The sequence below is a fragment of the Lemur catta genome, chromosome 23 (genome assembly GCF_020740605.2).
Source record: "Lemur catta isolate mLemCat1 chromosome 23, mLemCat1.pri, whole genome shotgun sequence".
In the NCBI taxonomy this organism is placed as follows: domain Eukaryota; kingdom Metazoa; phylum Chordata; class Mammalia; order Primates; family Lemuridae; genus Lemur; species Lemur catta.
In genome coordinates, this window is record NC_059150.1 from 4,086,443 (window position 1) to 4,113,134 (window position 26,692).

Sequence of the window (26,692 nt, forward strand, 5' to 3'; positions counted from 1 at the left end):
TTGGGAGGCTGAGGCAGGAGCACTACTTGAGGCCATAAGTTCAAGACCAGCCTGAGCAAGAGTGAGATGCTGTCTCTACAAAAAATAGAAAAATTAGCCAGGTGTGGCGGCGCATGCCTGTAGTCGCAGCTACTTGGAAGGCTGAGGCGGGAAGATGACTTGAGCCCAGGAGTTTGAGGTTGCTGTGAGCTATGATGACAACACTGCACTCTAGCCCAGGCAACAGAGTGAGACTATCTCAAAAAAAAAAAAAAAAGAAAATGAAACATAACTTGAGGAGCTCTAACATACATATGCTAAGAGTTGCCAAGCAGAAAGAAGAATGAATGAAAAAGAGACAATAATAATAATTTCAGTCAAGAATTTTTTCAGAAATGGAGGAAAGAGTTCTCAAAATAGAAAACTCGATCACGTGTAAAGCAGGATAAATACATCCATGACTACATATATTGTAGGACATTAATGATAAAGAGAAAACCTGAAATTCTGAGTAAAGATAAAATCTACAAAGGAATGTTAGTAAAATTGGCAGTAAATTCTGGCAATAGTAGATGCCAGAAAACAGACTAGTATCTTCAAAGTACTGTGGAAAAATAACTGAACCTGCAATTCTATACAGTGATTTATATACACAGTGAGAGCGAGATAAAGACATTTTCAGATACACAAGAGCTAACTTCTCAACTCTCACTCTTGGTGATGAAAAAACTAAAGGATGTTCTTCAGCAAAAAGAAAAATACAGAAGTGGAATACAAGAAGCAAAAAGTGCTAAGATATGGTGATCAAGCTAATATTTTTTTCTTTTATATGTAAAAAGCTGGAACTAAATTCTAGCAATAGCAATATGGTATTAAAGATGTAAAAGTAGGTCAGGATCCTTGTTTTAAGTAGAGAAGATAATGATTAACTTTATAGACTTCTAAAGAAAAAATATATTTAAATAAGTGTGGGAGGGGAGAAGGGAGCTGGAAAAAAATATATTAAATATAGGGATAGCCACCAAAGTAATAGGAATATAGATGGTACAACTCTCGAGTAAGTAGAGGAAAGATAGTAATTTTTAAAGTGCATTCACTCCCTTCGATAAGGGCAGGACAGGAGATGAAAAGCAGCAAAGGGAAACCATGGTAAATAGGAAATACAAAAAACAACATGTAAGTAATCATAATATAAATTCATCTACAAAGCCATAGAGACGTTCAGATTATCCTAAAATAACACTGAAAGGTAAGAAAATGAAAGTATGGCAGCCAGGCTCAGTGGCTCATGCCTATGATCCTAGCTCTTTGGGAGGCTGAGGCTGGAGGATTGTTTGAGGCCAAGAGTTCAAGACCAGCCTAAGCAACATAGCCCCCCGTCTCTACAAAAAATTAAAAAATTAACCAGGCATGGTGGTGCATGGCTGTAGTCACAGCTACTTGGGAGGCTGAGGTGGGAGGATCATTTGAGCCCAGCAGTTGGAGGCTTGAGCTTTTGTAGTGCCACTGCACTCCAGCCCGTACAACAAAGACCCCTGTCTCAAAAAAAAAAAAAAAGGAAAAATATGCAAACACTCACCAAGAGAAAGCTGTCAACATTACGTCAAAGAAATTTTAAGCAAAAACCATCAAATGACAGAAAGATATCTTACTTATAAATAGGGAACAATCCAAGAAGATATAAAATAATGGGCTGTAGATACTGAAAATACAGTTTCAAAATGTATAAAACAAAAACTGACAGAATTACCAAGAAATAATATATTCACATCTCTTTTAGAAACCAGTATGTCAAGCATACAAAAATACTTAAGGACATAAGGGATTTGAACAACATAATTAACCAGCTTAATTGAATAGATATACAACACACATGGGACAAGTTTATCATGACCACACTAAAAAATCAACATTCATTCATTCAACAAATGTTTGATTGCACAGTATTTGCTAGACATTTTTCTAGGCTCTTGGAATCCTTTAGCCAACAAAATAGACAAAGATCCTGGCCTATTGAAGCTTACATTCTAGCAGGGAGTAGGAGGAGGAGGCGGCAGACAGTAAACAATAAAAATAATAAAGTATATAATATGTTAGACACTGATACAGTTTGGGAAAAAAACCTGAGATTTGAATAAGGAGGACTGGATGGAGAAGAGTGCAGGTTGTAGTGCAAATAGGAGGTCTGAGTAAATCTTGTTGACAGGCTGAGATTTTAAACAAAGATTTGAAGAAGCTGAATGAGTAAGCCACAAAGATCTCTGAAAGGAAGAGTATTCTAGACAGAGGGAACAGCTAGAGCAAAGGCTATATGATGGGAAAGTACTGGCACATATAAGAAATGACGGGAGATAGCAGGAAAGAAAATCCAGGTCATGTGACTATAGGGTGTGGTGGGCCTTTGTCATTTACTTTATATGGAATGAGGAGCCACTGTAGGATTTTGAGTAGAGGAATGATGTGATCTGACTTCAGTTTTAAAAGAATCACTGAAGCCACAGTGTTGAGATTAGACTTGAGACATGAGTAAAAGCTGTTAATTACTGTGATGACAGAGCAAAAAAGGAAAAAAAACAAAAGTAGAAGCTGGAAGACTATTACCATAATCTAGACAAAGATGATGGGGGGTTGGTGCTCCTGATAGCAGTAGACTTGTTGACAATTGGTAAAATTTGGAATATATTTGAAGGTAGAGCGAACATTTCCTGGAGGGTTGCATGTGGAACATGAAAGAAAGGGGACCCCAACTCTTAGATGACTCCAGGGTCTTTGGCCTGAACAAGTGGAAGGGCAGGGTTGCCATCGACTCCCATGGAGAAGGCTGCAGATGAAGCTGGTTGGGGAAGAAAATCTGGAATCCAGTTTTAGATATGTTGAGTTTCAGATATCCAACTGGAAAATTTGTCAGTTGGATATACAAATCTTCCAAAATGCTGTGGAGCATTCAGATGGTATTTAAAGCCATGAGACTGTGTGAGGTAACAGAGACGATATAGAAAGAAAAGAGGACCCAAGAAGTATGTAGTGTCCTTTCCCGTGTGAGTGAAGGAAATGTATCAAGAAAGAGGTACTTACCAAAATAAGCTGGAGACTAAGAACTGACCACTGACTTTGGCCACATAGTGACTCTGATAGGAGTGGTTTTGGTGGAATGGTGGGACAGAAAGCCTGAGTGGAGTGGTTTTAAGACACATTGAGAGGAGAAAGATTGGAAACATTGATAAAAGTCATTTTTTTTTTGGAGACAATTTTTTCAAGAAAGGTGGGGTAAAGAAATGGAGCAGCAGCTTGCAGAGGAGGGTGATTTTTAAGATGGGAGAAATAGCTGCATGTTTGTTGGTGGGAACGATCCAGGGCAGAGAAAAAAATTGATACAGGCAGAAGAATGGAGAACTGCTGTAGTGAGGTTTTGAGTAGGATCTAGGGCACCGGTTGAAAGATTGGCTTCAAATAGAAGCTCATCAGCGGTAACAGGTGAGAAGATGGTAGATGGTGGTTAAATGCGGAGATGGGATGCTGTGGAAATTCTTTTCTGATAGCTTCAGTTTCCATAGTGAAATAGAAAGCAGCAGCCAAGAAAGAACATGAAAAAGGAAGTGTCAGGTGTTCGATTTAAGAGGGAAGGGAGGCCAGGCACACTGGCTCACACCTGGAATCCCAGTATTTTGGGAGCCTTAGGTGAGAGGATCGCTCGAGCCCAGGAGCTTGAGGCTGCAGTGAGCTATGATCATGCCGCTCTACTCCAGTCTTGGCAGCAGAGCGAGACCCTGTCTCTACAAAATAAAATAAAAGGTCCAACTGGACAGAAGCTGGTGTTAAAAAAAAAAAAAAGAAAGAAAGAAAAATAAAAGGGAAAGGGATGAAGTAGTTTTCTAGTAAAGTCATGAATCTACTTAAAGGTTCAAAGTAATGAATTTAAATAGAGACCAATGAACATGGTTGTACGATTTTTTTCCAGCCACATTGAGTTGCCCAGGGTCAGTTGGTATGGATTAGGCAGAAAATTGGATTTAAACAAGATTGTATTAAATAGTTTTGCCAAGTACTATGAGAGGAGAAAGAGTGATGATGATACTGGACTGTGGAATTTAAGCTAGATGAGGAAGGCAACGAAGGACATCAAGAATGTGAGACACAGTGGAGATGCCATGAGGTTGAAGGGTAGTTTGGGGTCACCTTAGCAGGAAGAGTGAACTGGAAAGATAGAATGTAGTGTGGTACAGAACTGAGACTGGAGGGGTTATAGTTTTTGTAATAGCAAAAAGATAGTAGGTGGAGAAGAGAATACTTTTGAGAAGTAAAAGCTCCCTTCAAGATACTGCATGGGTTAGGAGGTAATTCTAATGAGAATTACAAAATATTTACAAAATATTTAGCACTGAATAACAATGAAATTACTTCACATTAAATTTTGTAGCAGTAGCTAAAGAGAAAGCTATAACTTTAAATACATATTTAAGGTTAAACATGAGAAAGAATGAAAATAAATGAGCTAAGCTTTCAACTCAAGCTAAGAAGAGAACAGAGTAAGCCCAAATAAAGTAGAAGAAATGAAATAAAATAAAGATAAAAAACAGACTGGGCACAGTAGCTCACACCTGTGATCCTAGCACCCTGGGAGGCTAAGGTGGGAGGATCACTTGAGGTCAGGAGTTCAAGACCAGCCTGAGCAAGAGTGAGACCTCTACTGAAAACAAAAATTAGCCAGGAGGGAAACCAGAATCCACACTAGATTGTCTTCCTTCCAGCTTGTTTAAGAACAACAAAAGGAGTCTGAGAACTGAGGCAGGAAAAACAAACAAAATCTGAAAACGTCCCACAAACAGCTCTAGAAAAATAAAGACATTTAACTAATTATACCTAGGTGATAATGAGTTTCAAGGGTTGGAACTTGAGACTTTGTGATCACCCCTCTGTGTGGATCTGTTTTGCTCTTTGAGTTTTGATTCCAGTTGTAATGATGGGTTTTGGACATTCTCACTCAGTCTGTTGTGAACAATAGCATGTATATGTAAGACAGCTAGGTCACCGATAGTCTGTGGCATGGAAACGTTATTTTTTGTTTGGTTTTAATATGATGCTAACTAAGCATGTAGAGATTGATTTTGTGACTTCAACTCCAGTAAGACACTGTTATCACCACACAAATTAACCAGCCCAGATGGTAATATTACATGCAGCATCCCGCAAACTGCTTAGAACCATGTCTGGGATGCTCAGATAGTAACCCTCACATGCCCTGTGTGCTCAGAGAGAACAGTGTGAGGTTTTGTGGATGCCGGTCAGTTCAGTCATCGCGGAGTTCTCTCCTGTACCGTATGCTGAGCAACGCCAAGAGTCTAATTAATTTGATTCCCACATTGGTCCTGTTTGCCACAAACATTGCCTTGCCTCATGAACCTCAGAAGCTGTGTTTCTTAGAGCAGTGGATATGTATTTCTTCAACTCTGCAGCAGTGTTTGCCTCAGCGTAATTGTGTTTATGTGGAATTACACTGGCATTACAATGTGGGAACAATAGCGTTGACAGGACCACTAACTTGTGTACCCTGGGAATTGTTTTCCCAACCCCTGTGTCTTGCTGAAGAAGCTTTATGTCTGTATTATGGTGTGGGGGTTGAAAGGTATTTTTTTACATGTGTACACAGACTTTTTATCTACCATGAGCAAAATAATCTGGATAAAAATATACTCTCCCTATGTTATATGAGTGAGAGAGTGTGTGTGTGTGTGTGTGTGTGTGTGTGTGTGTGTAAATCTTAGGCACAGGGAGAAACTTTTATGTCATCTTCAGAGGTTTAGCCATATTTTTTAGCCAGAACCAAAGCTTGAATCTCCCCTGACAGAACCCTAGTGAAAAAGGCAAACTGATCTCTGATGAAAATGTGAAAGGCATAAATAGGAAAAGTTGGATATTTGGAGGATTCAGGTGACACAAAAGAAAATAATTTGAGAATAAGGGAAGTGAGAAGACTGGAAGCAAAATCTAGTGGTACAGTAGCATCATTCATCATCAACTTTTTTTTTTTTTTAATTTTCTCTGGAGATATGGGGGTCTTGGTATGTTGCCCAGGCTGGTCTTGAACTCCTGGCCTCAAGCAGTCCTCCTGCCTTGGCCTCTTAAAACACTGGGATTAGAAGTTTGATCACCACATACAGACTTCAACTATTTTGAAGTATTTTTAATTGAAAATATGGAGATAAAGTGTGTATAGATAGTACATAGACAACTAGTAAAACATATGGACGAATACTTGCACTATATACATCAACAGTATCTGCAAAGCAAAAAAGATGCATATACTCTTCCAAGATCTACTTTATTGTGAGAAAATTAGGAGTTGGGTTCCCAACTACATTTTTAGTGTTTAGGGAGGGAGTATTCTTAGTAAACCCAGATGAATGCAGCAGCCTTTATTTCTGGATCAACTGTAAATTCACAACTATAGATGAACCCAACATTCTGTCCTGCTTGTCTGAAATAGGTTATTTTCTAAATAAATGGCTATTTGCCATTTACTGAGATAATGAAATAATGTATGTGAAAACACTTAGATATAAAAATAGTTTACCATTGTTAGTACTTCCTAAAAGTGAACATAAGATAGAAGTAAAAAGAGGCAGAGGCTGGAATAATTGCCAGTGATTGAGAAAACACTGTATAAACCTTACAGGAACAGGTCAGGAAACTGTCTGATCAGAATTTTTCTTGCTGCCCCTTCAAGGAATAATGTAACTTGGTGACTTTGATTCAACATATGGAAAAGGTATTATTAATCCTTCCCTAACCAATCATGCTTGCTATGGGAATGTTAGCATTTAGGTTTATATCAGTATTTCTTTAAGTGAAGAGGTCTAATAGAGAAAGACTCACTCTTATCAGATGGAATTAACTATGTAAGCTATATCTATAATGTAGGATTCATAGATCTGAATTCCCAAGATAATTGGCCTCTTAGGTTATGTAATTCTGGTTTGTGATAGAACTGATCAATCATCTTAAGGATTCTTTTTACATTGGGAATAAATCAGGACCCATTTATAAACACTTATCAACCTATATTCCTCAGACCAAATCCTAAGTAGCTGATCACTTCCCTTGAAATAATTTCACAAAATTGGTCATAGGAATAAAGAAGATACTGAGAAATTAGAGGAAAAAGAGTAGCATGTTGGGAAGATTTGAAGGGAATGGTAAAATGTCATACGGAAAAAGGGAAGGCAGCATAGAGTTTCCAAGATCCCAGAGAGAAGTGAGTTGTTACTTTGATTGGGTTAGAAAGCATTTGGCCTAGAAATGCTGGATAGTGTCGTGATGACAACAAAGTACAAAAGATTAAATTTGAGATGTTCCTTCAAGGCCAAATCCAAAATCCTTCAACACCATGCAGAGAAATTCCTTTCTTTTTAACTCTTAATTTTCCCTACACTACTGAGTCCTGCAGTCTTGCAGTTTCATTAGTCTCTCTGTTTTCTCTCTTCATTTCTGACCCTTCTTTCTTTCTCCTCACCTTTATTCCCCTTTCCTATCTTCTTCCCTGATTGTGGCATTTTAGAAGATTCTAGTAAGCTTTATACTTAGAGACTTAGCCAGTAAGGTCTCTAATGTGCAAAGATCTTCCTTTGCAGTGGGCCAAAGTTTCAGTTTGCTGGGCTTCTTCATAGTGCAGCAGGAATGACATCTCACGCAAATTGAACATAAAAGGCCTGAAGGAGCTTTGGCTGATGTTTCTGTCTGGGCTTTGTTACTTAAGAGATCCAAAAGTTGAAAAATCTCTATTCTCATGGTGTTCAGAGAAATCAGCCATGGGGACTGCTGCCTACTCTGAGGGAGTGGGTACAGGAGGGTTGATGGGTTTTGCCCCCGAGCATGCCCCCAAAGAGCCTCCCTTTATTTCTAGAAGCTGGCGGGCTTTCTTTTCCTCCTACAAGTGGCAACTCGAATTCTGAGTAGAAAGTGAATCTTTGCCCTTGGCTCCTCTCCAGCATTCCTCGCTGAGCGAATAGGGATTTGGAATGTCAGAAAATAGAAGAGGGGAGGGGAAGAGATGTGTGTATGACTGTGAGTGTTTATATGTAAAAGCAGCTTCATCTGGGAGGACTTAGGGAAACTTGACTTCCTCAGACTGCTTCCTTCTCATAAACTCTTGGTTCCTTATTTATATTTTTTTGTTTTTGTTTTAAGTTGTTTAACCTGAGTTTATCACAGCAGTTCCAAATCCCTACAACCCAGAGGAGTCAAGCTAAAGGAAGGCAGCATGATTTCCACAGGATTTCTATTTCTTCCCTCTGGATAAAGTGACGGTAGTTGTTTCCAGACTTGTCTCCGGCAGGATCCAAGGTCGTCTTTCCTCTGGGATTTAATCTGGTATCATCAGGAACCTAGACTCAGGTTTTACTGGAAAGCAAGCCTCAGTAAGAAGTGTCCTTTTGGGAGAATCAAGGACTCTATCTAGGCGCCCAAGGTGTTGCTCAGCACAGTACACTCTACGGTAAGCTACCAGTCCTGAGCACTTGTGGTTGGAGCTGAATTGAAATATTGATGGAACACGCCTCTCAGACTCTCTGTAACTGGGGACTGGTTCAGAGCTCAAGACTATAATTTACAGGGCTGCTTTTATCCTTTATTTAGTTCTATCCAAAGTCATCTTGCATCAACTCAAAAGGAGAGATTCTGTGAGGGTAACCTTGCAGGGCAGTTTCCCAGCTTTGTGTGAAGAATCCAGTGGTTGAGTATCTACACCCTGAGGAACCATGTCCTCTTTATATACCCGAAGTAAAGAATTCACTCGGAATAGGAAATCTCAGTCCGATTCTCCCCCAGCATCTCCCTCCCCGACTGCCAAGACACTCCGAGTAAGCAGCATTTTTTATTTACGTATGTTCATGGCTGTGTCAAAGGTGGAGAATGTGTATGTATATAACCTGGGGGATTAGGTTTAGAGCAAAGGCATTTCAGAGCAGATGGGAATCAGCGGGGAAAATTTTGCAAGACCAAGACCCTGTTAGCTTCTCTGCAAGAGGTTATGGTTCGTAATACTTAATATAGTCTTAAGTGAAAGCAGACTTATGTGTCAGACTACAGTTTCTGTCTTCTAGCTTTTAACTGTCAGTTGTAAACTGCTCAACAGTAAGATTTTAGAGTTCTTATCACTGTATCTTACAGGGATTTTCTTAATTTCAGCAGCCATGTTTAGTTGCTGCCTTGCCTGTGTTTTATAGAGCAATACTATGTTTGCAGAGAAAAAGCTCCCAAATGGCCATGAAACTATATACATTAAACTTCAGTTATGTGCAAGTTCTGTGTGTGTATTTGTGTGTGCATGTATGTGAGATAGAGTATGCCTTTGCCTGTTTTACATGTCTGTCTTTGAGTGATAGAAAAACCAAAGTGAGCAAGGAGTTATGGCCATTTGGAACCTTTTTCCTCAGTCACCAAATACCATCAGGAAATTCATGCTTAAAAGCCAAAGAAATAACTCCTGGCCATTGACAACCAGCTGTATGGAGGTGTTTGTGATGTCCTCCATAGAGCCATTTGTGACTTTTCTCCATTTTGTCTCGAGTGAATGTTTCTATTGAAATGATTTACATATGGGCATTTGCTCTAATTTAGTGTCTTCCTCTGTAGGATACTGACAGAAGCAAGAACTGCCACCAATAGCAAGTGATGCCTAGCCCTGATGGGCATATTAGGTAGTGGGCAGTCTGGCAGTTCCCTCTTAGGGAACTGGATTATGCTATAATGGACATACAGAGTAAGAAGAGGGGCAGTCATAGCTTCCTTATTTGGGGAGCTATGGGGAGAAAATCTGCAAGAAGCCTGAATAGATGTGTGTGTGTGTGTGTGTGTTTTCAATTATTTTGTATCCATTTTCAATGTCTTTCTCACAGTGTAAATTACCATGTGGTGGAATTTGGTATATGACATGTTGGTCTGAGACCTCAGCCAGGGATTTTAGTTACCAGAATACCAAAAGAGTGTTGTGCCGTTTCATTCATAAGTTATTTTTTTCTTCGAGGACCAAGAGAGGATCCAGTATATATGTTGCCATCATTGAGTTCCAGGAGTATTTTTTCCACACGAAGACTGGTACCTTTCTTTTACAACGAGCCATAAAATTCTTTCTCCCTAGGAGCCATTGAGTATTTTTTGGTGGCTACCAATTAAGGTCCATGAAACTGAACACCTTTACTTCAGTTAGGGTTTCCCTTTGCTCCCTTCCCTCTTGTCGTACTCGGCAGTACCTTTAGTTGTAAAGAGTCCGTTGTTAAAGTCCATTCACCATTTTAACCACAGCTCCCAGAGCAATGTGGTGAGCAGTCAACAAATACCTGTTTGGTGACCATTCCCCCTTTTCCCTTTCTGTTTTTCCATTTCTTCCTTAAAGTTAGGTACTACTTTCTTCGTGTCTCACCCCTAACAGCTGCCACCTACCATTCCTATCCTTACTGTACCGCCTCTCGTCCCTGCCTTTTAGACAGAGGTCACAGTGGGAGAAAATTTGAGAATTTGAATTATAGGAAACCAAAACAGATAGTTTAATAAGAGGCTGCTTCCCAATTTTAGTGGTCAGTGGCTATGGATTCCCACAATAGCATCAGCTTCCTGTAACCAACTTTGAGTGTCCAAATGGCTTGAGGCTATGCTATAGAGAATGCTGATTTTCATATAACATTTGCATCCCATTATGTTGCTTATATCTTTAATGTCAGAATGAAAGATAATGCAACACTAATTTGGAAGCTGCTGACACTTTGGATTGGTTATGAGACTGATTCATCTCCTATGATTCCCTGGCCTAGTTCCTTTTCTGTCATATTCTACTAATTAGGGTACTCTTTAACAACTGGTTTTGTGATGTTGTTCTTGTGCTCATATGCCTTCTTGATGCCCGGTTGTAACTGGCTGATCCTCAGCCACTTTGAAAGGTGGGTCTTGCTATCCCCATTTTACAGACGAGGAAACTGAGATACATAGAAGAGAAGTGGTTTGCCCAGCATCACTCAGCAAGTAAGCAGCAGAGTTTTGATTCAAGCTCAGGTCTTTCTGACTCCAAAACCCATATTCATTAGCAACACTGGAGTGTATATCAAATATATTTGAAGTCAAGGTTAAGAACATGCTGAGGGATAAAGAGGACAGTTAACAACTTAAATAGCTGTGAGGGTCCAAAATATATCTATGATGGGGTCACAGGAAACTGAAATTGCAGGAAGGAAGAAAGCTGTGTCTATACACCAAGGGAATTGATAGGCCATAGTGGAATCTCCAGTGCCTGGTTCTCAAATTCCAGTCATACTCTCTGGGACCATGGACCCCACAGAGCCCAAGATCTTGTAGGTTACAGGGTCTTCAGACTTCTCTTAAAGGTGGAAGTGCTGGGCTTTTACAGTAAAAGTACTAGGAAGTTTTTCTGTGCATGTCGGAGTTAAAGTCAGGACAACTCTCTGACTGTCCTTATCCAAACTTCTATGACTTGCATGCGAACATACATGTAGTTTTCTTCTAGAGATGGCACAGCGTTTAAGAGGTGCAGCCCCGATCCAACATTTTTCAAAACAGAGGCCTGAAATTTTGAGCCAGCATTTAAAAGTTTGATTCTTTTTTTAAGTGTTGTTAAGGGGGCTAAATACTAAGTGCTTCCATATAAGGAAGATGCCCTCAGAGAGAATTTTTAAATAATGGCTCTTCACATGGAGAGAATATTTTGGACACCTTGTCTGACATCAAATGCTCAAAAAGTAGGAATGCAAACTATAAACTGTGACTCATTATTATCTCTAACTTGAGAAAACAAAGGCAGGATGATCTTTCAGTGACTGGAAAACTGAAACTAATTTATCATATACCTTTACTTTTAAACTCCCAGCATCATCTGATACTTTTTATGTTACATAGTTCAGTGTATCCATACTCGATAAACCTACGACTGTTTTTAATATAAAAATCTAATGCTTGCCTGGAGATTGTGCAACCAATATACTCCCTAACGAAAAATCACTCGTATGCAGAAGATAGTGCATGTCCTCACCAGCTAAGAAGATTTTTGTTTGCCCGGTAACACAGTGAGAACTTGTCTTTGGAAAAAAAATAAAATACAAAACATACATATATATTTTTTTAAATACAGGATATATTCAAAGAAAGCAAATACTGGAGAATGTCCAAATTGTAGTGCTAATTTGATATTTATTATATTGAATACATCTTAAAGTAAATGGGTCATCAGCTGAACCCTGGGCATCGTTCAATTAGGCAGATTTTCACTGAAGTAGTATTTGTGATAATAGGATTTGACCTGCATTTATAAACCAAGATCAGTAGCATTTTCCCATTTAGTCTGGATTACTATTCCTTCAGGTCTAATATCTCAACAGAAAAAATGACAGGAAACATATAAACATTTTGCATAATATCTTTCATCCCAGCCATTAATGTACATAAGGGAGCAGTTAATCAACTAGCTTTGTTTTATAGCCAGCCCTACAAACTAATTAGAGGACCTTTGATAAATAATTGGATGGTAAATGACTGCTGCATTCACACAAGCTTGTCTGTGTGGCAACTCTGGTAAATAGGCTGGAGGCATTCGGCCTCTGCCTTCCACACTGTGGATGTTGATAATCATTTTTTGCATGTGCTTTGTGCCCTCCTCTGGCAAGCTCCAAACAGTTCTTTAGCACATTTAGCACATTATTTTATCCTCTATACCTCCAGTACTGCATCTGGGGCACTACCAATCTGCAATCATTTTTTTTTACTTCACTTTATAATCCACTGTCATGGAATGAGAAACATTTGTCTGGGTGAATGATCCTAATTAAGGGTGCAGTCTGTAAACCATTTTTTTCTGGCTCATTAAAACCACTAGTGTATTAGTTTTTTGGGTTTTTATTCCACTCAAGAGAAGTCTATAAGCAGTAATTCTTCAGCCCAAGGAACCTTCCTAGATAAGAGTAGTAGAACCTATGGGAATAAAAGTAGTTTCACCATTTTGAGCCATTGCATGAATTCTAGGTAGACACTGGCCCAGTTAACTTGTGTCCTATGTACAGCTGGATGAGATGGCATCCGGTTTGTTGATCAGCTCCTTTCCAGCAAGCTGTGTTCTGCCCTTCTTCTCCAATTTTTCGTTCCATGATAAATGAGTATCAAGGCCACCTGCCCTATTTTGAATTCTCCTACAATTATCATTTCAAGAGCATTTGCCATGTAGTTGGTTTTATATCAGACACTAGAATTCATAAATGAAAGACACAGTTCCTACACTCAAGTAATTGATAGTCTAATTAGGGAGATAAAAAAGAAAACAAAGAATTAGAACAACGCTTGTAATCCCAGCACTCTGGGAGGCCAGGGTAGGAGGATTGCTTAAGCCCAGGAGTTTGAGACCAGCCTGGGCAACACGGCAAGACTCCATCTCTAAAAAAAAAAAAAGAAATGATAATTAGCCAGATGTGGTGGTGTGTGCCTGTAGTCCCAGCTACTTGGGAGGCTGAGCCAGGAGGATCACTTGAGCCCAGGAGTTCAGGGTTACAGGGAGCTATGATCAGGCCACTGCACTCTAGACTGGGTAACAGAGCAAGACCCTATCTCTAAAAAAAAAATAAATGATAAGACACAAGGAGGTGAATTTTTTAATAACGACATATAAGTAGGTTCAGGGTGTTTTAGATCAGCCAAGTATAAATGCATTAGCCTAATGTTTGAAGAAGAATGGAAGCCAGATGGGCAAAGAGGAAAGAAAGGAAACAGTACATTACAAAGGTAGGGAAAAAACCATGGGGAAACATGGCATTATTTTGAGAGCTGCAGATCAGTGTGACTAGAACAAAAGATATATTTAGAAGTATAATAGGAAATGAGGCTGGAGACTTAGCAGGGGCCAGGTCATGTGAGGCTTAGTATGTCATTTTGAGGATTTGGGGAGTTATCCTGTGGATAAAGTATTGAAGATTTCAAGTACAGTTGCTGTGATTAGAATTGCATATTAGAGAAACTGTGGCAGCTATGGAAGCTGGATTATAGAGGGAGGATCAGGAAGCAGATCAGTTGGTGCTGATTGTAGTGTTCCAGGTGAGAAATGACAAGGGCCTGAACAGAGACATTGGGCAGTACAGCATTCAGTTGTTTAGAAGACAGAATCGACAAGACTTGGGGACTGAGAGAATGAAGGCAGGGATAAGCCTGAGAGAAGGCAGCGTCGAGAATGACTCCCAGGTCCTTGGTTTAGGTGACTTGGTAGAAAATGTTACGACAAAACTGAGTTGGCAAACACAGAAGGCAAAGGGATGTTGAGTAGGGAAATGGTTTTGCCTTTGAATATGTTGAATTTAAGGCACTTTGGGACATTCACAGAGTGATATCCAGAGAGTAGTTGGTCTGAACCTCAGGAGAGAATTCTGGGCTGAAAATATTGATATTTATGATCGAAGCCATGGGAGTGGTGAGCTTGCCTAAGAAGCAGATAAGATAACATAAGGCTAAAAATAAACCTTGGGGAGTTACAACAAGCAGATAAGAGATACGCTGCTGCTTCTCATGGCTTTACCACTGGCATCGCATGCAGGAAGACAGCAGGTCCTGCCAGAGGTATGGTAGTCAACCTTACGTTACGGTTCTCAAAGGATCCAGAATTGAGGTCAGGTAAGGGTCAATCATTGTTAAGTTTTGTCCTGGATTCTAGTTTTGTCTTCAGTACATAACCAGCTATGTGACCAGGATTATTTTTTCAAATTTGAAAAAGTTCCCAGACTATTCAACATTATTTTTTATTTCTTTTTCTCAATCTCATAATATTTGGGTGAGCTGACAATTAATTACAGTCAGAAGACCAAAGGGAAATGATCAGAGTTGCCTTTCATCAGCCTTTTATTCTTTTAATCCCCTTTTTGATTCTGTTCTTGACCTGCTTATTATGCAGTGGGTGGTAGTTGTCCACAGCTAGGATGTTAGTTCTCATCACAGCCCTCAAACCCAGCAACCTTCTTTGGTTTACACAATGTAGGGAGTTCTACCAGTGAGACAATTAGATAAAGATACTAAAAGTATGTCCTCATGGTTCATTATGAAAGCAACATTTTCATATAAGAGTTGTGTGTAAAATAGCAAATGGCTATTTTTAAAGTTGGTTGTGTGAAAAGTTAAATACTGTAGATTTAAATTGTAAAATAGCTGGGCACAGTGATGCGTGCCTGTAATATCAGCTACTTGGGAGGGTAAGGTAGGAGGATCTCTCGAGCCCAGAAATTGAAGACTGGCCCCATCTCAAAAAAAAAATTTTAAATAAATGACAGTACATTAAAGCATTGAAAACAAAACAAATCCATATGTTGCTTGCCAAAATCAACTTTACAGTAAAATAATGACCTTAAATGTCTGTAGATTAGAAAGGGAAGTAGGAATTAGCCTGGATAATGAAAATCTACAAATAATCAAAACCCTTTACTTGAGTGCTAAGGAATTTGTTTGAGCTTATTCCTCTTGCAGCCAACAAGCCTTGGGAGAGCCAGAAGACCAAAGAGGGTCAAAAGAGAGAGAGAGGGAGAGAATGGAAAAACAGAGGGAACTATAGTAACAACAGCTGACATTTATGAAACATTTACCATGTGTCGGAGCCGCACCACACAGTCGCATTTATTGTCTCATTTAATACACCAGGTACCATTATCTTGTTTTACTGTTGAGGACACTGAGGCAAAGACAAGTTAAGTAATTATCTAAGGTCACATAACTAGTGAATGCTGGAGACAGCAGTCTGGCTCCAGAGCCTCATTCTTAACCAGTAAGACACGTAGCTACTCCAGTGAAACTACTGTCTCTCCGTTAAAGAACTCTTGAATTATTGCCAGTATCCCTGACTATTGAATCTGATTTGGAAAGGGAGATGGTGACGATAGCAGCTATTTTAAAGGAGGACAAAGGCCTCCTTTAAAACGGTGACTCACTCCTGTAATCCCAGCACTTGGGGAGACCAAGGTGGGAGGATCGCTTGAGGCCAGGAGTTTGAGACCAGCCTTGGCAACAAAGCAAGACCCCTTCTCCACAAAAGATTTTAAAAATTCGCCAGGTGTGGTGGTGTGCACCTGTAGTCCCAGCTACTCCAGAGGCTGAAGGAGGAAGTCACCTGAACCAGGGAGTTCAGGACTACAGTGAGCAGTGATTGTACCACTGCACTCCAGCCTGGAGTGAGACCCTGTCTCTAAAAAAAATAAAATAACTAAAGGAGGACAAACTTCACAGAATAATTTAGGAAGATACAAATAGGCAAATCTAAATTAGTAAAAGTCAGAATTTTACATCATTTGTAAATAGGTACGGTTTTATTATTTTTAAGTATCTATGACAAAACAATTGGCTAATAACTTTGCTAAGGAGGAAAGATCTGTTGTGATATAGAATCATTTTTAATGAGTGTATCAATTGTATGTATTTACTCTAAAGCCATTTATAGGTGTTCAAAAACAGATCCTTTAAGTAGGTCATTTCTCTATGAATTTGCTTTATAAATAAATTTTAAGAAGATAGTACAAAAATAATACTTCAACTCAAGATCTGTTAAATTATAACAAGTTCTGAATTAATAGGCCCTGAATTGCTGAGGTTTTTCTTATCTGAGGGACCCTTGCCCGTGCCAGAAAGTAACACATGATAGTGTCATTCTTCGTGACCACCCAGTTTGAAACTTCAGGCTGATCCAGTAGGCCTGAGCCTTCCGTAAAGCCTTGCCAAAAATAACCAGTCAATGTTGGTCTCTCCCTTTCCTGCTACTCTGTTGTATGTACCAGATAGTCTAATATTTGATTTATGTACATTCAATCCATCACTTTCTTATGTGACTCTCTAATTGTTTTATGAGTGTATTTATTTTTCCTCCCCAAGGATGAGCTCCTTGAGATCAAAGAGCCGTATCTTAGATTCCGTTATCATCCATTTTATTCCTTTGAGTACCACTCCCAAGGGTGGGCACACACAGGTACTCACTGTCAGTTCTCACAGGGAATGAACACTGCTGCGTATTTAAGATTTGGTCTCTCTGCTCCTGTCCCATTTGGCCATCTGGAAAGAAGTCGGAGGCCACACACCAGAGACACCTGTTTCTGAAATGAAGGCCAGCCAGAGGTCTTCCCGAGGCAATTCAGATTATCATTTATTGCAATTTGCTAGTGTATCTGTAGCTCTAAAATATATGAGTTAATATTTTGGTTTCTTTGGGAAACAAAAGAGAAAAAGCTAATAACAAAGAAAGACCCTGACCTTCTGTGGAATCTACTCAGAAATAAAAAGTTTTACCTTACATTACTTAGGTCCCAGGTATTTGTTGACTCTTGAAATGTGAGGTCTGGAGAGCCTCACTAACCCCTTTGCAATGGTTTTCATTCACAGCCTAGTCCAAATAAAATTGAAATGACTGCTACCCAAAACAGGCTGTTAGACTGTGACATTTACCATATTTGAGAAATCCATCTCTTCCCAGGCTTCGGGGAAAGCTTACTGCCTAAAGGGGTACACTGGTGGTCAGTAACAACAGCTACTTGACACAGCTAGTGGGGTGAGACCTGGAATCTCAATTAGAGAAATGGAACGAAGCTCTAACAGTGGGACTTAAGGCCTAACGAGGGACTTTTAAAATTATGACTTATTCTGTGCAGTATTTCCTGACAATATTTTAGGGGGAGTGATCAGGCTTCTTTGCTCATGTGCTCACTGAGCCTGTTTTTTGAATCATCTGAATGTGTTATATTTCATGGGCTCCTATATTTTCGGCTGGCCATGTATACCTGTGTGAACCTAAAGTCCAAACTATGGGGAAAGTAAAAATAGATGTTACACGTGAGAAGTGTGACAGTGCCACAAGTTTTACAGCTCCTTATCCTCCTCTTGGTCCTTTTTATCACACATAGTACCTAGCAAGCGAAAGGCCAGATAGAGAAAATGCCTGAGCCTGCTAATGTATTTATGGATCATAAGAGTTTATGAATTATTTTTAAATATAAAATGGCTTACCTTGGATATTGTATGGAGGCCTTAGTATATTGATAAATTTCCTTCTATAGTAAAGTAAGTACATTTCATGAGTTCCCCCAAAATCCAGAAATTCTTCAAAAGTTGGAAATATCCACAGAGAAGTAGTACAGGCCTACATAGAAACAAAGAGCTATAAAATTCCAATAATATTTAGGTAACATGATAGATACAACAAAGGATGAATCTATTACTATAATTTAATGTACTTAATGGTTTTTCTTTTAAAATACAAGGAAGTGTACTAGAATATTTGCGAGGTGTTACATGTTTTCATTTCTGTATGCCATATTAAATTGATAGGGTAGTCACAATCGGACAAATGAGATTTTTCAGAAGTATTTATGATATAAATTGAATGTAAGTACTATATTTGACTTTCCAGTTTAACTGTTTTTGTTCCATATGTATTAAGTTCTTGGTAAAGACAAATCAAGAAGTATAGTATGATTAAGATACATGTGATTTAATACTTCCAAAAGCTAATTTTTGCTTAGCAGTAGCTGTCTTACACACACATACCTGTTCACATGGGTGCACACTTTTTCCACTATATATGACAATGCTTTTAAGATTGTTCTGGGCCGGGTGTGATGGCTCACGCCTGTAATCCTAGTACTCTGGGAGGCTGAGGCGGGTGGATCGCTCGAGGTCAGGAGTTTGAGACCAGCCTGAGCAAGAGCGAGACCCCGTCGCTACTAAAAAATACAAAGAAATTATAACTGGACAACTAAAAATATATGGAAAAAATTAGTCAGGCATGGTGGCAACATACCTGTAGTCCCAGCTACTCGGGAGGCTGAGGCAGGAGGATCGCTTGAGCCCAGGAGTCTGAGGTTGCTGTGAGCTAGGCTGACGCCACGGCACTCACTCTAGCCCGGGCAACAGAGTGAGACTCTGTCTCAAAAAAAAAAAAAAAAAAGATCATTCTGATGCTGAATGTGTATAATCAACCAATGAGAGAATTTGAGAGATCAGGTACTATGGATGTTTCTTACTTTTAGGATGTTACAGATAAATTAGACCATGTTTTTTTTAAAGGGGGGGGTCTTTGTGATAGTTGAAATTTCTAAAATGGCTCCCAAAAGATGTCCTGGCCTAATCTCCAGAACCCATGTGCATGATGAGATAGATCTCCCGTAATTGTTATGTTATATGGCACAGTGACCTTAAGATGGGGAGGTTTTTCCTGATCTGATCACATGAGCCCGTAAAGGCAGAGGGGTTTCTCAGCAGATGGCAGAGGGGAAGCTGGAGAAATTTGAAATGCAAAAAGAACTCAGAGTGCTGTTGCTGGTTTAAAGATGGAAAGGGCCATGTGAGAAGGAATGTGGGAGTCCCTACAAGCAGTGAGCAGCCACCTGCTAACAGCCAGCAAGGCAACGGGGACCTGAGACCTACGGCCACAAAGAACTGGATTCTGCCAACAACCTGAGCTTGAAAGCAGATCCTTCCCCAGATCGTCTAGCTAAGAGCCAGCAGCAAACACCTTGATTTCAGCCGACGAGAACCTGAGCAGGGAGCCCAGGCTAGAACATCTTGGTTCTTAAACTCCAAAGTGATAAAATCATGCTATTTTGTGATGAGCTCGGATCATGATTAGGTTTGCAGTGGCTCTGAAAACCTGCAGGGTCTTTGCGGATCACTGGCTTGTTCATCCTCAGTCATTAATCTGAGAACACTGAAGGGAAAGGCTGGTTCTCTGTCGGCCATCCCAGAATAGCTCAAATTGTTTCCCCTGGCTCAGCCAGTGCATAAGAACATGATATAAAATGTTCCTTCTGCTTAGTCCCTGTTCGGGGGAAAATGTAAATAGATTTTTTCCCATCACTGTGGGGTCAGGACGTGACTCCAAAGGAACATGAGTTAAACCAGTTTCGGCCTTGGCAGCAGACATGTGACTTGGTCTCGTTCCTTTCCCTTGGGCCCAGCTTTCCAGAGCCACAATTTTATTTTAAACTTGGTAGAAGGAGTTTGGTTTTAATTATGTGCCTTCCTGAACCCCTGATAGCTTTCAAGTTTTAAAAGCTTTTGTGGGGATTTTTCTAAGCCAGTCTCTGGTATTTTGAGGGCCCTACACATTTCACAAATCAAAACCAGTCTGGTTCCTGTCCCTTTCTAGGATTGCCATCTGAATTAATGGTGATCTGCACTCCGTTCTTTTATTAGAAACAGGCCCAAGCAATGAGATTATTATGGGAGAATTTCAAGAGATATGAAAGGAAGGATGATACTGCTGAGAGAGAACATTTAAAAAAGGAAAAGAAGAAGAAAAAAAGGAAGGCGCCTGCTTCTTAGTTTGGGATATTTTTCCAACTGTGGTCTCCTCTGTATTCACATTGATATTTGAGCAGCTTTTTGTCCCTCCTGCTCCAGGGTCCCATTCACAATATTTATGGCCTTCAATTGGGCCATAAAAGCTGTGGAAGTAATTCCTTCTCTGAACAGGTTTTGTCTAGTTCAGACACGGCGGAGAGGATCATCCTCGTGGCCATCATTCGTTTGGCTTCAGTAGAAGGTAGAGCAAAACAACCCTTAACAGAAACACTTAGAGAAATTCTGAGAGTTCCAGATGAGAACATATGACACAATACATTTGCATATTAACCTGCAAATGGGATAAAAGACCCATGCCTTTTCTAAAATATATGATGTCTTCTTGTACAGGTAAGCTATTCAGACGCACTTAAAGAATAAACTGTTCTGTTGCTAGGAGAGAGCGTACAGAGAAGGGAGTGTGGGAGGGGGGATTCCCAGAGTGTAGGTTAGTGGAACCCACGTTCCTAGCCTTCAGAGAACCGTAGCTTTGGCTGGGGTCTCCAAGCCCTGTGTTCTAGTGCTTCTCCTTATTTCCTGCACCCTAGGCTGACCTCTTAGAATCCTCTTCTCTGGGAGAGGCTTCAGTGTTCACTTCCCTAGTCTATGTTCAGCTTCCCTTTTCTTTTTTCTTTTTTGTTTTGGGGGGGGGGGCAGTGTTTTTTGGTTTTGGTTTTGGTTTGGTTTGGTTTTTTAGCAGTACTTTCTGACCAAAGCTTCCCTCTTCTGATGTCACTTTCTGGCTTACTGTTCCCCTGAGATCACTTAGTCTAACTCCCACTCTGTCTCATCTCCTGCCCTGTGGATTTACTCAGTAGTCTCCCTGCAGAGTTGGTAGTCAGCTTTCTCAAATAAACACTGTCAGCTTAACAGTTGAACTGTGCTTAGTCTGAGTGACAGCAGAATTAAGAGGGAAAATCAAAGTTAAGTCCTGTGCAGCAATTTGGCCACTCGGCTTCTTTACCCGAGAAACCCAAGCTTCTCTTTCCGTAAATCTAACCAGTGTTTTTTCATCAAACCCAAGATAATCTAGGGTAACAAGAAGCCAAGCAAAACAATAGTTTCTAGAGGTATTTCCCCAGTGAAAAATCAGGAAGTATGATCTAAAAACCTAAGCCATTTTACTAGAAGCTGGAGAATTAACTACTAAACCCTGTATATGTTTAAGCTATCTTGTCTTCCAGCCTATAAGAATACTCTTTTTAGGCTAAAAACCTTAAACCATTTCTATTACAGTGAGAATGCCATCTCCTTTAGAAATCCCAGTTTTCTTCCTTTTTTGAAATAATATTGTTTGTATTAAGGTAACTGTGTTACCTCTACTGATTCAAATCTCACTAATCTCTGAGATCTTAAGGGGCTTATATGCATGCCTCTAATTGGTAGGGTTGACCTTCCCAGGACATTGCTAAGGCTAGCCTCTGGAGACAATAATTTAAAAACCCCAAGGATTCTACACAGCTCCAAAAATCAGGTAAAAGCTGGAGGGATTGTTAGCGGCAATGAGGAGAGATCAAGGATTAACTGGCAAGCTCTGTTTTCTCTGATATCTGGATCTAGGCGATTTATCTACTGCCTGATCACCCAAAAGGAAATTGTTAACAAGCAATCTTAAGCCTTAGAAAGATGATAAACAACACACTGTGATATTTGCTTTTAGTTACTTCTGGCAGGCAGAAGGGAGAGTGTCATTCATCAGCTTCTTAGGTGGCTGTCTATAGGAACATGTCCTGTAGTAAACCCATGAGGGCAAAGCCTCTGCAGCAATCACAAGTTTTAGCACGGTTAGCGTTACCTTCTTCCACATGCTCTCATCCGTGGAAAATTAATTTAGGCCTCTTGAAAACCCTGTGGAATCTGCCTTTTCATATCCACGAACCCTGTGGGCTTTCTGATTGCTGCTTGATAGTACTAACCTATTTTTAGTGTTTTTCAGTTAAATGTTTGTATTTCATGTCAGCCTTCTCAGTGGAGGTCATACGGTATATACAGCCATACTATACAGTCACATACTTAAGAACTTTCGTGGGTGTGATGATAGAGCAAAAAAACTTCATTGTGCTTCCAGAACATTCTAAATAAAAAGGGTTAATTACGTGTGTTTTTTTTTTTTTTTTTTTTTTTTTTTTTGAGAAAGAGTCTTTCTCTGTCGCCTAGGCTGGATGGAGTACAGTGGCCTCATTACAGCTCATTGCAACCTCAAACTCCTGGGCTCAAGCAATCCTCCTGCCTCAGCCTCCCAAGTAGCTGGGACTACAGACACATGCCATCACGCCCAGCTAATTTTTGTACTTTTTGTAGCGACGGGGGATTGGTCCTGCTCAGGCTGGTCTGGAACTCCTGAGCTCAAGTGATCCTCCCACCTTGGCTTCCCAGAGCAGTAGGATTATAGGCATAAGCCACGATGCCTGGCCTACATGTCATTCTTATAAGAGTAAATCAATGGAAATGATTAGCATGCTTTTATATATATAATAGCTAAAAGTGATGCCAAGTAAAATCATAATTTCCCCATTTTAGTGGGAAAAAAACATATTTCTTCACTATAGAGGCAGCTGCCAGAGTCTATACAGCAGAGTATAAAGCTGAAACTATAGTAAAATCTTACTCAACAATAAGATACTTACAAAGAAGAAACTGAAAAAAAAAATTTCAAGTGAGGTCCCACATTTCAGAAAAAACAAAATCAGCAGAGAACATAATTTAATTGTCAGAAAGTTAATCAGGGCACACCATGCAGAAATGGGCTTATAGTTCAGTAGGAGGAAGAAAAAGAAAACTCAAAGGCAGACGAGTTTAATGATAATTGGGTCATTTTCCATACCTAAGAGGGTGTGGAAAGTCCATCTTTGCAGAGAGTTATCAAGAATGATTCTCCCATGTGGAGGATACAGTTTGAAGGCTGTTCTGCCCAGAAGCAGCAAGAGAAACTGAATGGTCTCCTAAATTATTGTTTCATTTGGTTGCATATAAACTCAATTCCCTGATCAAAGGTACTGAGTTTTAACTTGCCACTTACTCTAACCAGCAGCAATAGCCAATATAATATTCCTACAACTAAAAAATGAAAAAGGGACATGGGGGTGGAGGGAGCTGACTTTTTTTTAATAGTGCGTTCCTCATAATTATCACAGTTCATTCTTAATATTACAGCAAGTGGTAACTTGCTCAAGGTCACATGGTGGAAGATGTCAGAGTGGAAATTGGGACTCAGGTCCTGCCAAGGTCCTGCCATCACACTCCTTCTTAGAAACATTAACAGTTGAGTTCAGTGAATGTTCATTGAGCACCTATCACATTCTGGCCCTATTGGTCCTAAGGATACAACTGGGAGTAAGATAGTGTGATGGATCTCAGATAAGGAATTCAAGGGAAAATTTCTCTAACAATATATTTTTTAAAAATGTATGTGTTTGTATTTCTCTAATATCATCTTCCCAAAACTCATTTCTTTTAGGAAGCTGCCTTGGTTAGAATCCGTGGGTCACTACTGTTACCTCCGTAGCAGTCACAGGCATGTCTTCCCACGTTGCTTCCGACGAAGTTGTTAACTATGTTTACAGTGGTCTCCTGGCTCTGCCAGGAAGCTCGTTCTGCTTCATCCTTAGTACCTCTTCTACAGGGCTCTGCACACAGTGGACTTTTTCTGTTGGTTTTGTTTTTTGAGTGGTCTTCAGTGGTAAATGGACTCGTAGAACCTTGGCATTTGCTGGTATGGAGTTCAGTCTCAGTTATTCACCAGTACTTGACATACCACTATCTCTAGTTTTCCTGCATTGTGAATTTCAATTCACCCAGATGCTGTAAGGCTGGATCTTCCCACAAAGCTGATGAGTGACATAACCAGCAGCTAGCATCTCAGTTTCACGTACACACTCCTGAAGCATTTTTATGTGTATAGCAGTTCTTGAGAGGTGACTCCTCGGTAGTTCAAGGATTCACTATTCATTTTGTAGATCATTGGACCTTTGTTCCTCTTCTTCCTCCTTTTGTCTGTCCTTGAGGATTGTGTTGTTCTTTAACACCTTAAAAAAGGAAATAAATGAATACGTTCAAGTCAATCGAGTTTTTAATTGCCTGAGTTTAAAAAAAAATAAAAAGCAAAGGGATATGAGCGTAAAGGTCATCTATGATAAAAAGTAAATGTAAAGCGCAGACAGAATCACTTTTTGTTGTTCAGTTTGCTTACAATGACCAAGCTTACAAGTTGTATCTATAAAATTCCTTTCTTCTGAGACCTCAGAGTACTTTCTTAGTTTTTTCTTTTTTTTAATTATATAATTATTCTTTTCTATATTTTTTCTCCTTTTTTTTTTTTTGACTTAACGGGTATACAGTATTATCTTTTTTTTTTTTTTTAAAGAGATAGGGTCTCTTAAAGGTCTCCAAGCTGGAGTACAGTAGTACGATAATAGCTCACTGGAGCCTGGAACTCCTGGGCTCAAGCCATACTCCTGCCTCAGCTTCCTGAGTATCTGTGACTATAGGCACACACCACCATGCCTGGCTAATATATTTTTTTATTTTTGCAGAGATGGGGGTCTTGCTATGTTGCCCAGGTTGGTCTTGAATTCCTGGCTTCAACGAATGCCCCCGCCTTGGCCTCCCAAGTTGCTAGGATTACAGGCGTGAGCCACTGCACCCAGCTTTTCCATTTTTTTAATAGCATCCTATGGATTGGGATGGGACTTCTTGTCTCCCCTGACCCCCTTACATTTCCAGTGTCAGTAGAGATCTGGGAGAAAGCCAGGAACTGTCCTGAGTTTTGCTACTTGTAATTGCAGTATCCACTCATGGTTGAGCTGGGAGTTTGTGAACTGAAGGAAATTTATAAAACAAATATTGAGGTCCAGAGAGGCTAAATGTCACACAGAAAGTCGATGATAGTCACTCCTAGAACGCAAGCTTGGCTGGCTAGTTGGGTGTGGGGAGGGCAGTTTTTAATCATTCTACATTTTGCTGACTTCAGTTTAAAAATATGCTATCCCAAAACCTTAAATCTAGTGAGTCATGGAACACAAAGAGGTGCGAGCAAGAGCTAAGGAAGCCTTTTGTGCAGTTGAATTGCTTTTCTTAAATGGCACCTCTATCTCCAGCTGTGAATTTCAGACATTTGATTTGAAAAGTGCATTTATAAATGGAAATAATAAAAATCAGTCCCTTGCTAATGCTGTTTTTCTTTTTTTTTGTTTTTTTTTTTTTGTTTTTTTTTTGTCTCCTTTCTCTAGCATGAAAGACTTTCTAGGTAAGAACTCTCCCTGTTTTATATGCATGCTTAATACTTATGAGTGAATGCATGTCTAATTAAATTTAACTTCATATAATAGTTTAGCAATGTTTCTCACATCCTTTCCTTACTTTTCATTTCTACAGCCACCACAATAATTCAGACTTCTATTATCTCCTGCCCAAAGTAATGGAACAGCTTTTCAACTCAGCTTCCTGCCTCCAAATGATTCACTTTCTAGTCTATCTTGTATACTTCCACTAGATTAATTTTTTAAAAGCGCCAGTGTAGCAGGCACCATGCTAGATACTAGGGAAACAACATGAGTAAGACACTAGTCTTAACTTCAATTAGTTTACAAGCCACTAGAGGACAGATCATTTCAACGGAATGTAGTAAGTGCCAATTGGAAGTATGGACAGGTGTGGTGAGCACAGAGCGGAGCAATCAAACTAATCTGGTGGTTCAGGGAAGGCTTCATGCAGAGTTAAAGCCTGAATTGAGATTGAGGTTAGATTCTGTCCTGTAATAGTGGATCCAACACCTATATCTAGATGGTGATCAATAATAGTTTGTTGAATGAACTGAAGAACTGTTTCACAATTGCTGAAAAATTAAGATTGTTGGAGTTTGGGGGATGACCCTCTGTGATTTCTCACCTATTATCTAAGGGTAAAAAACTGATCTTCCTGAAGAAGAAAATAAGTAAAAAATAATAGAGACTATAGAGCCAAAAGTTTAAATCTTTCTTTTTCCACTGTTCCTCCAATAGAAAATTAAGAGATTAGGGGAAGATACAGTTATGGGATAGCATAGGGCAAATGACTTCCTCCTAACTTGTGTGGTAATTGAGCTGGTTCTACCTTATTAATATATTTTAAATTTTACGTGTATTCTTCTTCTGGTTGCCCTCTCACCAGGTACCAGCTGGAAGACAAATAATTTACATCTAACTTAGCAGAAAATGACTTAGTTTTGCAAAATTGGTAGAAAGTGGTATTTTTCTATAGTTAATATTTTGTGAACTCTGTTATACTGGCCATTTGTGAAAAGAAATTTTCCCCACAGACTTCAAAATATGCCATAAAGCTGTAGTGATTAAAACAGTGAAGCACTAGTTCAAGGATAAACAGAGAGATCTAT

General features: G+C 39.6%; 1 protein-coding gene across 8 annotated transcripts in view; it reads left to right on the top strand.

The window, feature by feature from the left end:
* The window catches only part of PPP1R12B (protein phosphatase 1 regulatory subunit 12B), a 175,757-nt gene that overhangs the window by 121,996 nt on the left and 27,069 nt on the right, over positions 1-26,692 (top strand). For 7 of the 8 annotated variants that reach the window (XM_045536244.1, XM_045536247.1, XM_045536249.1 and 4 more), the window contains one exon: positions 25,551-25,567. In XM_045536244.1, coding sequence (XP_045392200.1) covers positions 25,551-25,567 — 17 coding nt within the window. Of the gene's footprint in view, positions 1-8,054; positions 8,835-25,550; positions 25,568-26,692 lie in introns of those variants that run through there. The other variant, XM_045536254.1, reaches the window with a different exon arrangement.